General features: G+C 36.5%; 1 protein-coding gene across 1 annotated transcript in view; it reads left to right on the forward strand.

The window, feature by feature from the left end:
- Positions 1 to 14,886, forward strand: part of synpo (synaptopodin) — a 32,985-nt gene that overhangs the window by 13,834 nt on the left and 4,265 nt on the right. Inside the window, exon 3 of the mRNA XM_088932693.1 lies at positions 9,163 to 11,066. Coding sequence (XP_088788819.1) covers positions 9,163 to 11,066 — 1,904 coding nt within the window. The remainder of the gene's footprint in view (positions 1 to 9,162; positions 11,067 to 14,886) is intronic.

Below are 14,886 nucleotides of genomic sequence, written 5' to 3' on the forward strand. Positions count from 1 at the left end.
CAGAGTCGCTGTGTAATGAGCATACCGTTGATCCTGTGTTCAAATATTCGACATTAATTATTTCAGGCTTGATAAACACGAAGACGACAGGATTAAAATAAACTTTTCTTAACACACACTGTTGTGACAAGCTGAATCTTGTAGGAGCGGGGAACGGTGTATTGCGGGGAACTGTGGGGATTTCCTGACTAAAATGACTTTTTAATACCCTGCAGTCATTGTGGTTAGAAAAGTAAAAATGAAAGAAAAAACAAATACGTAACTCCTTCAAATTAAAGAACGACAAATAACGAAAAGCTTATAATGGCGTTTACATCTATAATTATTCGCCAGACAATGGCAAGATAATATATTTAAAGGGAAAACGATAGCACTAAGACCTTGGGGCATCCATCCATCTTAACACAGATGATAGATAACTACGATAGTGCTATAGACAGTTCTAAAAGTCGGAGCTGGAGTTCATGATATCAAGATCAGAAGAGTGTTCAAGAACCGAAAGAGCTTTTTGACGGACGCTGCCATTCGCTATGAAAACGAAATACGATCCTCTCTCCGGCTGAAAAAGGGGGTGTGGAGGAAAGCTATACAGTTAAATTGAAAAAGCTGGTGAGAGTTTTATTCAGAGAACGGAGTTAACTGAATAAAAGGTAAGAAGGGAGATCATTATTCTAACTAGGTATCTTTCAGAAACATAAAAAGTATAATGGAAGACCTTATGCAGTCCTGGTATGAAGACCTACTGACCGAAACGGACGGAAAGAAGTTTGCAAAGTCCAGTTTAATACCAAATGCGTTTTCTCATTGCATACAGTAAATGATGGGGCTGGCAGTAAGGCTTCGATAGTTGTGTAAAAACATTTTACGGCGAACGACTTCAAATTATTAGAGTTTGGTAAAATAAATCAGTGTAGTACTACTCACTGTGTTTTATTAAAACAATCGGGAACTCGCTGCAACATAATGTGAAAAGGTTCGTTGAATGTTACCTGTAAGCAGTACTTATGTCTCTTATGAACTTGAGTACTGTACCTCTGTGCGTCAAGCGAATGAAGTTATCTTCTTAATGATAGCTTTTACTGGAGTAGTCAACATTTTTGGTTTTATTTGTAATGTAGACCTTAGACATCTAGGAGTTTAATTTCAAGAGCAGCTTTAGTCAAAGATAAGCATCTTTTCACTAAAAAAGTGTTGGGTAGTACATTATATACCTTTCGTTCTCTGAGAAGACCTTCACAACTCTGAAATGTGGGTATTATAACAGATAATTGTTGTTGGTAATATTTTCTATGTAACAAATAAAAACAAATGTATACAGGAAAGTTAGGTGCTTTGTCTCAGTAAATTTCCCTATCGACTTTCAGTTACTTACAGTTTAGTAATAGTTCAGTCAGTTTCGTTATTGTTGGTATTATCCCCAATCGTATTGCTAATTAGTAGCATTAGCAGCACAATGTTAATATGGACCTTTTATACTTGAGATATATTTGAATTCTAAAACCAAAGAAGTACAAGAGCACATCATGAAATAACTTAAGAAGGGGGTAAAGTGTCTACGATGCTATTTCAGAGTAATTAGTGTATTACGTTTTTCAAACAGTTATAATATTTAATTGCAGTTGGTAACGACTAGTTTATGCTTGTTGCTCTTCAGATGCTGACCTCCGGACTAACCTGTATTATTTCAACATCATGAAATGGCGCACCTTACACCCCCCAAGAAATCTGTTTTCTTTCTAAAGGTTTTAATGACCGAAAACGTTCGTCTCCACTGCAACCATTCCAAATGACACTTGTCCAGTGACAAGTTAACCAGCGTTTTATCTCGGGTCTCAAACTCCCACGATAGATAGCACTTCGAAAGCTGAATATGAGCGTATTCTGTACAGGCTAAGAATCAAGTCCTGTGGAGTAAAACTATTTAAAGGAATCATGAAGTGTTCTCTCACAGGCTTTGGAAGATAGTGACCTGACCAATTAGAAAGACTCTATTAACATTCTGTTTGATTAGCTGTAGTTCGGAAAAATGGAGAACAAAATGAGATGACCCATTGCTTGTATTATTTCATCACAACACAGAATATTTTAATATTTCAATACTTTTCTAGCCAACCTGCAAAGCCCGAAATTTGTGAATATGGCAGAATATGCTCAGTTCATGCTTGTGATCTGTAACTTCCAAAATTTCATAGTTTTGTGTTTTAAATTGTTCTTTCCAAAAGCAGACTCACAACTTTGGTGATGGCTAATTATTCTTTAAATTGTAGAGCTCAAAAAAATAAATGGCAGCTATTGAATGATAGTCCACAATGTTTACTTTCAATAGGTTTGAAACAATAATAAGCAGTTTTGTACCATGCAGTTAGGCTTATTTCAGTGTGTACAATCTATTTGAAAAGTTAATGGACACCATTTCAATGCTGTGGTGTTTTATGAAAGGTTTGTTGAATGCTTTGGGAAAGCAGGTAAAGCTGTGTTTGCTATGTAATTCACATTACATAGCAGGTTACTATGTAATTTAGTGAAAGGGGACAAATATTTTCATATTTAATTCATGTCCAGCCAAAGCACATGTGGCAAGTGATGTACTAAACATTCAACTTCCAAACCAGAAAGCCTGAGTTGCAATTCAGACAACACTGATAACCATTTTTAAACTCTGCCTGCTCTTATCATAATGTACATTTCCCACTTACTCTTTTCTTATTATGAAATTAACAACTGAGTACTAGCATAGCTTTTGAAACCGATGTAAGCTGTTATGTGAGAAATAGGAGCAACCTTAGAGAGTCTTGCATGTGGAAAAAGACAATGAAGTTTGCGAAGTCACCCTTGAAAGTGATAATGCCTTTTTTCAGCTTGTTAACACTATAAATTACTTCAGCTGTGAGCTGAACACTATGTGTGCGCTTTGACGGCAAATGAATAATTTCAAATCAAAGCCGGTTTCCTGTTCTCCTAAATTATTGCACAGGCCTGTGTGCAGTGTGTCCTGTGGTTACACTGGGTTTCAGTCCTGTTTAGATCCAACTGTCTCATAGAAAAGATCCAATAGAAAACATCTGAAACCGGATATTCTGTTTGCGTAACCCTCCTAGCAGTCTGGACTGTTACAGCAAATGTTTCATAACATAACGGGGTTTAACACATACTTATGGAGCAGCACCTTTTTCCATAAAGCTATAATCCTACTGAAGAGGATCTGGCACAAAGTTTTGGAATTGATGGCATGAAGATGTTTTCCAAGTTTTATTTTGAGTAATTGTAACATGATGTAATCTTACAATATGTGGAAATCGAATAGAAAGAAAGCATTTTATTTTTTGTATAAATGGTATTAATCAACATACTGAATAATGCATAGACTTTTATAAGATTTTCATAAGCCTGTTTTTTAAAAACAGTTCCAGAAGCACTGTGTAACTTCAATTTTATGTTCAAATGAATACACAATGTATGGAAACGGATAATTATACAGTACTTTATTCACTTTGTTATTTTAGAAAGACGGCATTTGTAAGGTTCAGGAAGATTTGCAAAAATGATTTGCATTGTTTCCTTACTTTAGGACCAAAACCAAGGTTGAAAATTCCCATTTTAAAGCACTTCTGAAAAATATTTTAAAGTTCAATGTAATGTTTGCAGAACAAGAATGGCCCACAAGTTGACAACCATAAAATATTGTTTTATTAATTTTATAAGGGGGCACCCTTGAAATGTGATAAAAAGACTTGGATTTGCAAGAACAAGTCTGCAGGTTGCTGTGTAATTTAGTGAAAGGGAATAAATTGGTACCTTCATTTCAGACATTACCTCAAGCCTTTTGGCATTTTGATACGTAATAAAATCAGATATTACTGTTCTGCATTAACATTTGTTTTTCAATGTGGAACGTTTTTGGTTACCATCTTAAAATTCATCCTCTGAAAAAAAAAACAGGCTTACACAAATAAGAGAATTTTAAAAACATTATTAAAAGGTGTACCAGGTACAAAATACAGTACCTTATTAAAAAGTGTGGAGCAGTGGATAGAGTTCAGGATGTCTACCTGGAAAACTGTTGGTTCAGATACCTGGCAGGATACTCTGGTACCCTTTAGCAAGATGCTTTATGCAAATTGCTCGAGTAAATTAACCAGCTGTATAATTACAACCAAATGTAAGTCACATTGGAGAACAGTGTGAAGCACATTAAATAGGACATACTTAATCATGATTTACAATGTATGTACATGATTTACTGTGAATATATCATAAATACTTTATATAAGCTATACAGCTGTATAGTGTAGTAGGACACCAAAAGATTTGCGAGACACTAGTGCACTATTCCAGCTGATGTTTTCTTTCCCATAAATCTTACACGTGTTGAACATGCTATGAAATTCATTTTTGGCCTGGGGCCTTCTTGTGTGGCTATAAAGGACTCAGTGTGTCTGTTGTTGTAACAAGCTGTTAAATGTAAAGAAGGTTATTGAACTTTGATAGTTAACAAGAGAGTTAAGGAGAAATTACAACTGTTAAAATGTATAGATTTAGGGCATGACGTGGTTCTGTAAACATGTTCTTCATTTCTGTCGTTTTACATGGTTCTGGCAAAGGTACAAAATATTCAGGACCTACTGTATATTAAACCCTAGTGGAGAGTAAATGAGAGCAGACTGAGCATATATTCGTATTGAAGAAGGCTCCACGGCCGAAACGTTGTGTTTTCTTTCTTCTTTTTTTCCAGCATGGAATAAACCTATTACTTGTTCCTTTGCATATATTCATATTGTACTTTCATTTTAAATATTTAGGATTTCTGCATGTCAGTTTCAGGGATCACCCTTCTTTTATCCCTTCCCACATTTGACATAAATAAAAAGATCAGTTTGTATGTTCTTTTTTATAGATCTGTGTGTTGCAGATTACGAAAAAGTCCAGTTATACATTCTTATTACTTTTTCTTCTGCACTCGGTGACATGTATCCTACATGTGTCCTCATACAGCCAGTATATTTGGGAAGGAATTAGCAATACTGGAAGTGGTTAAGAATGAATGAGTGAGAGACTTAGTCATACATACGAGATTCCAATAAAGCTAGCCACACATCCTGTGTTACCTTACAGTTTGTTTATTGAGAAACTTTCTTTCTTGTTCAGACCTCAGCAAGAACAACACCCTTTTGTTAGTGTGGCCTAATACCTTATCTGCTGCACAATTGTGTTTTCCTAAATTAGCTGTTTTGTTTTCTTTTCTGATCATAAAGGAAAGACGGAACATTACCCATTGTGTAAAGAATGTTCTTTTTTGTTTTAGCTTGCTGTGAAACAATTCCAGTGCTGATGAAGTTCTGAAGGCTTGTTTAAGTGCTACCACAATGCTACAGTATCCCTACTCCATAGCAAAAAAAAAGCTGGCTGCTTCGAGCTTGTGCTAATCGGATGACCTGTTCGTCACATTCAATGATCACATTCAATGATATTGCTCCAATATCATTGATCACATTCAATGATATTGTTTCTTCTGTATGTGCCCTCATACATCTGTCACATGCACTGCTTTAATCCAATTTTGTAGTTCAAGTATCAGGTGTAGAAAATTATTCCTAACTCTACTTCCTAACAGGTGTAAAGTGTATCTGGAAAAGAGCAATGGTGCATATGCTATATAAAGTAATATTACACATGTCATGGTTTTTATTGTTTATTTCATGTCTGTAAGAAATATGTATAGTACAGATAGAGAACCTACTGTAGTCCATTAATATTTCTCTTATCACAGTATTATAAACTTTGTTGATTGCCATCCGTCCTGGCATTGTTGAGCTGGCAGCCAGAGTATAGGCTCAGGCTGTAATTTCCTGAGGGCTGACATTTCAGCCATTCCCAGTGAGTGGTCTGAGGGCATTAGGAAGCCTGAGCTGCACGATTCTAGGCTAGGTCAGGGCAGCATCAGATAGCGTTTCTTCCATGGTTTTGTTGCAGTTCATAAAAGAAGCGGGGGGGGGGGGGGGGTTAAGATCAGCAGGTTCATTTTGGACACAGAGGAGGGCATATGAATTCCTGAGATTTACTGAGCTAACTGCATGTTTTAGATAACTGCAAACAGGCTAGCTGTCACATTAGGTAAGAAATACAGAGAAGAGGTAAAGAACAGAACTGCTGGCACGTTCTTGGATCAGTACTAACCAGACATTGCATGGTACAGTAGGTCTTTTTCTATTTCTAGTTGAAGAATATTTCACTTTCATTTGTATCTCAGAGGGTCTTTTAATTGAGTTTGTTTTGAGCAAGAACTTACACATAATAGATAAAATGTTGCCTCTTGTCTGAAAAAGAACAGCCTTATTTGGTGTGGAAAACACAAACGTTTCAACAAATGCAAATTCCTTTTTCAAGCATTCCTGTGTTGCCAGAGAATGTTTTGCAATGCAGCATAAGTCCTGTCCTTCTCTGCCTAAAAAAAAAAGGATCCAGCTGCATCTGTTTATACTGCTATTTAAAAAAAAACATTCCACAGTTGTTTCCAAGGTGAACCAAGGTGGTTAGGGATCCGAGCCTATTGCCTAGCTTGTACGTACTTAAAAGAAAACTTAGATGCTTGGGTACCCAGTTCATCTAAATTGTAAAAAGAGGGATTAGCTTCTTTGATTTTTTGTAATAGGTTGTGCGTGGTTGGGGAAAAGAGGAAATAGGTTTGTGAATAGCTCACCCTCAGTGGTACAGTACATGATTGTTGCATTAGGGTGACGAGCAAGTAAAAAAATTGAAGACACTAAATAAATTCCAAATTATTTCAGGGAGTATAGTATAGAGACAGGGTAAGGGAGGTGGGGCCTAGCAAAGGTGTAAGAAGCAGCTTCTAATATTTCAGTCTAATATTCTCCAGGCAACTGTTGTAACGTAGACTAGACACCATCAGGCCAGACAACCACATAAGATGCATTGTTAATTTCTGCTGTCCTCAGGGAAAACAGAAGTACTTCTTTCCGGCAATTCATCAACACTACTATCTAGAGGACATCTGAAGAACCAAAGGCATTCCTTTTCTTAGATTTGGGCTTTTAGTACTGACTCACACTATGCCTACACTTCTGCATTGGAGTGGATTAATAAACTGTATTTCTTTATATCACTTATTTGTTTTGACGTACTTTTTTTCTAAGAAGTGCTCCATTTTAATTTGTCTCCTGAATATCTCTTTTGTTTTAGGCAATGACTGATCTTCTAATATTTTTTTCTAGCTTTTAGTCTTTAATCAGTAGTTGACTCAATTTAAGATGTATGATTCAATCGGATTATCTCCAGTTAAAAGATTTCCTTGCTTATGAAAGCCATGATAGAGGGACTGATTAGGGAAAACATATGACGGCTCATTTTTGGCATAGAAGGCACTGGAGTTCTGACGGCATGCTAGGATTTCATGCAACACTCTTCTAGGTAGTTATGGAATGTCCTGGGATGGATTACTACAGATGGCTGAGGAAATAACTGCACAGATAGCATTGGCAGTATAGGTAACAACAAGAAATCAATGCATTGTTGAATAAATGGATTTGACAGATTTTTAAATGAATGCAGAGAGATTTTAAACCCACAAACGTGACTGTTGCTGAGGCTGGGGTTAGCGTTCCCTTAGAAAGAAGAAAATATGTTTTACTTGTTGAGTGAAATAGTAGTCTTCCCTTAAAGCACTTATGACCAAATCCAAGAGATTACTTATTGGCAACAACAAAAATAATGAACAACAGCGCTGGTTAACATTATTTAAAAATAGTATGTCTAGAGAGGAACTTTTAATCTAAATATATTTAAATGCTGTGTTGTAACACACTGTTAATTTAATGCAGTGAAGCAAGCAATGTTCTCATACAGTATATGTGGGAGGCAAATACAGTGACATAATTGGTTTATATATTTTAAGATACTATGTATATTGTGGCCAGTTTTCTTGTGGTTCAAAAAATAATATTGGATTATTTTATGTCACTTTCCATTTTGTGCTGCACTTAATAGGATTTACACTTCCAAGGACTTATGTATTCATGTAATTATCTCAATATCTACAGGAAAGTACAGAGCACCAGGTTTTAGTCCATGGGGTATCTGGTTACAGTTGTGATACATTAATAATGCAGTATAACTACATAGCATTCTACAGGGAGCTGGTTGTTATTTTGTGTTGTTATTCTAGTGCTGACATTCCCATTCTACAGGGTCTGTTTTTATAAAAATCCTAAGTAAAGGTGTGTAATTTTGGGCTCTATTAACAATGCATACAAATATGTCTCAAAATCTGAACTCAAAATTAGTTCACATTGAATGCTAAAACATGTGCTCATCAAAGCACTCCTAAAAATACAATGTGCTACCTGACCCCAAAACTTGACTGTTCGTAATAACAGCCCATTAGATGTAATGGATCGGCTTCTGGAATGGTATTAAAGTTTGATTATTTGACTTGCTTAGTGACAGCAGTTAGTTTTCTTTGAAGTTAGCAAATGGAGAAGAGCTGTAGCCAGAGAAGTGTGGGTGGTGGGAGTTGTGACTTTCTAGACTAAATGAAACAATTGCTCTGCTAGCTTTTCATTTTAACATTGTAGGTTGTAATCTTTGATCCTTCATTTTAAAGCATCTAATACTTTGGCAGAGAGACTGTTTACCATCGCAGACTTGTTACAGGGCACAGACGACGATGCTTCTCTATTCCAGGAACAGCCTCCTGATTTGGATTAGAGTTCCCTTTAATGCCCCCTTCTTGATTTCCCACTCACTACATGCTCAGCATAGTTAAAAATAAAGAAGTATAAAAATTCTCTTGCTGCAAAGAAACCAATAAACAACTGTTTCTGTAGTTGAAAAGAATTATTATTCTGAATAAAGCGAGCAACATGCTCAATGTACATTGACCATCTGAGCTTAGGCAATAAAAAATAATACTGGAGCTGCCAGAGAAGCAGTTAAAAAGCAATATTTTTAAGTTTAATGTTTAAGGAAAAATACTCTTTATGAATTTAAACTTTTTTCCTTGTGTTAGATATTGCATTTAAGAACTGTAAAGTTTCCACATTGTTTTAAACCATTATGTTTCTCCTGAAATGTTTACTGCAGCCTTCTATATCAATTGAACTTCCTCCCTGTTTGTTTTATTGAGGTCCCTCTTTGTTTTAATTGCAGACCTTTCCAGAAGTGCCAGTTTATCTGAAAAAGAGCTGAAAGAAGCAAGAGACAGGAGTCAGATCATAGCTGCCCAGCTGACAATACCAACCAACTCCAGCTCCAGGGGAGTGCAGCTTTTCAACAGGCGGAAGCAAAGGGTGAATGCCTTCACTCTGGTCAGCTTTGGAAAAGGAGTCCAGCAGCAGCCTGGGGGGAACAAGACACAAGGACCTCTCCATAATAACTCTGTAACATGGGAAGAAAAGTGCTCTGAAGGAACAACTGTAGAATCGAGCCCTTGCAGCAGTAGCTCAAAGACCAACTGGTGTCCCAGGGGAAGAAAATATACAGGGACTGAAACAATGGCGGAACAAATTGGCAGTATCCACGAGGTGGAAAATACAGATCACTTGGGCAAGCCAGAGATTCTCCCTGTGGATGGGATAGATGAATTGCCAGTGCAGCCTTTTTGTGAGAGTTCAAGCACGGAAATTAAAGATGAGCCTCCCAGTGATGTTTATAATATTAGTACAGACCAGCCAGCTAATGGGCTAGAGGTAACTGAGACAAATGAGACATGCACTGACTCTTTGGTCAAACCTGCAAAAATTCAGAATGGATGTTCAAGCACTGCAGACGTAACCTTATGTCTAACTAAACAACCACCGGCTATCACCAACAGAACAGCGAAGCCATTTGGCTCACCAGCTATGGTACGGTCACCAGAGGCTAGAAGTCCAGTGACAGATCTTCTTCCACTAGCTCCAATTTCAGCTGCCCCTCTGCCTACCTTTTCAAATCCCCCCCCTGTGTCCCGAGTCATTTCACCATCTCCTCAGTACACATCAAACATCGGTGCAAGTCTGACTCCGGCGTTTGTGCCTCAGCACATCAAACAGTCAGTGCCTGTCAAAACGGGGATTCTGGAAGAAGGCGCTGCTCGTCGGGCAACCAGAAAGTCGATGTTCACGTTTCAGGAGAAGCCCAAACTGGCCCCCAATCCAGAGCTTCTGTCCCTGGTGCAAGGAGTGGACGAGAAGAAAAAGCAAAAGCAGCCATCCGAGCACACACAAGATGAGGAACTCTTGGCTCTCGGTGCTGAGGCTTCCAACTTCCAAACCAAAGCAGATTCAGAGGAAGTCAAAGTACCCGAATGGTCTACGTGCTTGAAGAGCTCAGGAGCAAGAGTTCGGTCTGAGCCCAAACCAGCTCAAGGCCTGATGAACGTGGCAGGGAAGGGAGCAGAGCTGTTTGCAAAACGGCAGTCTAGAATGGAGAAGTACGTTGTAGAAGCCCCATCGATGGTAGAAAATGTTGGAAGATCCCCATCCCCGACTATGTCCCTGCCACCTTCTTGGACATTTCCATCAAACATGCCAGGACGGGTTAAAGCCATGGCTAGCTCTTCCCATTACAATCCGAACCCGTCTAGGACTTCCAGATCTTTGGCTGCTGCTAGTTATGGAAACCAGGAAAGGTCAGTGGTGGAAAATGGCTGCACCAAGAAAGAGATGGACATCATAAAGCACCAGCCCTATCAGTTAAACTCCTCTCTGTTCATCTTCAACCCAGCCAAAGACCCAATGAGTTCTTTACCCAAGGCAGCACCACCGCCTAAACCCATGGTTCTTGATAAGGCTTACACAAGACAAGCTTCTCTGCCGCTGTCTCCTCCTTCACCCTCTCCACTCTTCAACTGCCCAGCACCCTTTAGAGCAACCAAAGGCTTTTCTCCTCAGGTACCACCTAGCCCAGTCAATGGAGTGGGAACCGTGGATTTCAGACCAAGTCGGGAGCCAGAAGTTGTCCATATAGCCTCCCCAGTTTCTGCTTTATCTCCAGAACGGGTATCATCACCAAAACCTGGTATCCAGACACCAAGACCTACATTCTCTGCCAAGAAGGCAGGGATTGAACCACAGGTGTGGAGGCCTTCCTTTTTCTTTAATTAATCGAAAAATATGAACGAGTGCTTGCACCGCACTGATCGAAAGATATTTGGTATCATATTTTAAAATGAAAATCCATACGTCGGCATACTTTTTCTCTTTTTTTCTTTCTTGAGTGAGCCATCGTCATAAGCAATTAACCAATCACCTGCACAATTTGTCTCTCCTTTTCTTGTAAAAAAGGAAAAAAAAGAAGAGAAGGAGTTGAAAAAGATGTTAAAATTGTAAACAAATGTCTGACATTTGTGTGCTGGGTGAAAGAAATTCTGCTACATGGATTTACATTTAGTATCCAGGTTAAGTATTATTAGGGAAATATTTTTTCAAAAGGCTGTGAACTTCTGCAGCTGTAGAAATAAATGGGAAGTCTGTTCAGCAAGCTTGGATGGAAAAGCAGAAATATAATTGGCTGCTCTTCCCTTCTCATGCTTTGGTTAATACACAAAATTCAATATTTTTAATTCAATTTTGTTCTAGTAAACAGAGCCGATTAACATTATTCATTTGTGAATCAAAATTTGTATTTAAATACGAAGGGATCTGAAATACTGGCTATGTCAAAATATGACAAGTAACAGTTCTTTGAAGTTAATAAGCATCAGTTATTGTCATATTGTGCTAGTTAATAAATGCAGTGGCAAGTTATGTTCAAAATAATTGAAATTGTGAGTTGTTTACAAAAAATAGTATTTTTTTTGATTAAATACGTATGTATAGACTTATGTGTTTTGAAACATTTTCCAGAGAGTTTGAAATGCTCCGAAACAACCTTTAGAATGTAATGTCAATTTAAGTGTGAGTAATGCAGTCCAGATTTCTCCGAGATTTGTTTTCGGTTAGCTGCCTGTTGAAGGGCGCCGGTGATGGTAACTACTTGAACAGATGGCTTGGCTCCTTCGGTTTTTGATTTATGCTTTAAAATTTAATTTGTACACCCAAGGAATTGAGGGAACTCCCAGTTTCGTGTTTCACTTTGATTCTGCCACAGAACAGAAATAGCTCAATCCAATTAAAATCCAAATGTGAAACACAGAAAAATAGTGCTATAAAAGCATATTTTGCCTGCATTTTTTCTTTCTTTTTTAACAAGTCCCCTCAAGGGTTCAAGAGAAAGATAAAACATTTAAAACCCTTCTTAAATGTTCCTTTGTGCACTGGCATCAGTTGGTTTTATTGTCACTGTGTTCCTTGGAAAAACATTTATTTACATACCAAACATGATAGGAAGTCTTCTCTGTGTTAATCATCTAATTGCTATAGATGTACATTATATTAGATCACTCTGATGAATAATCTAAAGAATTCCTAAAAAAGCTAGCAAAATAAAAAAAAAATTCGAAGGCTCTGTGTAATAAAACTACACAATTTTGATGGAGTACATCAGTAAATATGAAGTCATATTTTAGTTTCTGCCTTTTCAATTATGTAACAAAAGCCTGTGAGTGATAAAATATTCATAGATTGCAAGCACTTTATTAGAAATATTTCGTATTACAGGTCAAGAACAAATTACCATTAACTGATAACAATATTAATTTTTTAATAGCATGGTACTGTAGGGGTTCACTATATTTTTCAAATATTTATGTTTATTTTCCAAATATTTTTATTATAAATGTTATATTTTAATTTAATTAATTTTGAAGATGTATGACTCCTTTGAAAACAAAGTTTTAAAATTAGCTTTTAAAGTGTTTTATAGCAAGTTCAAATGGCTATAAACTTTTTACAGCCTGTTTGTGTGGAACCTGGTCTTCAGTGAATTAGGAAGACCTAAACTAGCAGATGACAGAATAAAATTGTGCTCTTTTTATGCTATAGATTGATACATACAATCAGATTTATCGTAAAATAGAAGTTACTGATCAGATTGACCTTAAATAGCTGATACTGTAACTACAAAATAATAGTAAAGTTCCTACTTAGAGTTGTTTATTTATGATATGAACATAATAGTAAAATAGCAGTATTGTTAGTAGGATACTCTCAGATCTACAGTCTGAATTAAGTATAAGGACTTAATTCTGTCTTTTGTTATAACGTGAAAGGTACTGTAATTAGTACATAAAGTGAAAAAAGTACAGGTACTTTATCTACTGTATATTTAAACATGATATAAGGTCACCTACACTTCGGTTGTGGGACTGTTTGCAAAACCCATCTTTGTTGGGAAAATGAATCTAAAAGATATTGTAGTATTACTTAAGATGTATTATGCTTTTGTTTCCTTTAACAGTTTTTTTGCTTTATTGTCTTAACTGCATTTATTTGGCTCTGTCTTACCTTCTCCCTGTCTTTATTTTATTTCACTCTTGAAACTGTTTGAAAACTCTTTTCTTTATTAAAGCTTAATCGTCATAATTCTCCTGACTATCTTTCTTTCCTCTCTCTCTTTAATGAACACTATTTGTCATTTACAATATTTAATCTATTTATAATAGATTTCAAATGTCATAGTGTTTAAAATTCCAATAATCCAATAGCAATAGCAAATCCAATAGCATATCAAAGATGAATGACAAGAGGTCAGACATCATTCTCTAGATGTATAAGATGTGGAATACCCAAAAACTTTTCTTATCATAATCAAGACACTGACAATGCAGAAAAAGGTGTCATAACAAGTTGTATGGACTGCAGAATGATTTATTGTAGAAATTGTAATATCATATTCTACATTTAAGCTTTAACAACATACTGTAAATAAGACTGATTTAACTGGGATTCACATGATTGACTCTTTAGATTTAATTGAAGTAGAAAGTGATTCAGGAATGGACCATCTTCTGTGTATTTGGTATAGAACAGAAATCAGAAATTATTCATTAATGAAAAAGCTATAGATTTGTCAGTAAAAGCACTGTCCCTTTAAAGTAAACTTGGCAACACAATACAGGTGTTTTAGCTACTTGTAAACTTCCAGGATTTTTCATCTTGTTGGTGCATTGTTTGGTTTTACTTTATACTGTTTTTTAAACTCTTTTGAAGCACAGCTTCAATAGTTGATAGTGTCTAGGTGGTGAGTTTTTTCCACTTTGAGATCATTCATAGTTTAATGTTTTCCACATTTTGCCTCTACCCATGATATTTCACCGCTGGGTGTAAGATAACTTTAAAAAGTTCAACCATGAATTATGACTTAACAACAACTAGCTGTGAAGTTTGTTTTAAGACATTAGTGTTGAGGGATGGATCTTGATCAGAAAGATACAGCATCTGTGGCAAACTAAGCCGAATGGACACAAACACAGTGATCCACAAAAATGTCCCATAATGTGTCTAGAAAGAGGTTGAAAGGCTTTTGACACAGGAATGCAAACAAGTGATCTTGATCTTATTTTACTACCAGTATTCTTAAGTTCTAGATCCAATGTCAAGTCTGGAAGTCATTTTAAATAAAGGGCAGTAAAGGAAGGGGGAATGGAATGTGGGAAAGTTTATTTTCTCTTTTATTTTGAAAGACTTAATTTTTTTATTCTTTATTCTTTAAGACTTATTTGGCTTCCCCAAATCTTTTTTTTTATATTGTTTTTTTTTAAATGTAAAATTACAAAAAATCAAATGCTTGAGACTTCAAGATACACATAGATTTTTTTAAAAAACAAACACAAAAAGACAGCAAGCCATTATCCTAACCAAGGCCAAAACTCAACATTGACTGAAATTAAGACAATCATTGCACATTCCATTCCAACTCCTGGAGGCTGAGTTTTCGATGGTCCCTGCTGTTTCCATTAACTACAGTTAATAGAATGTGGTCAGGCAGATGTGTTCAGTCAGATGGTGAACAGCA

This window comes from Atractosteus spatula, chromosome 14, assembly GCF_055471065.1.
Source record: "Atractosteus spatula isolate fAtrSpa1 chromosome 14, fAtrSpa1.hap1, whole genome shotgun sequence".
Classification (NCBI taxonomy): domain Eukaryota; kingdom Metazoa; phylum Chordata; class Actinopteri; order Semionotiformes; family Lepisosteidae; genus Atractosteus; species Atractosteus spatula.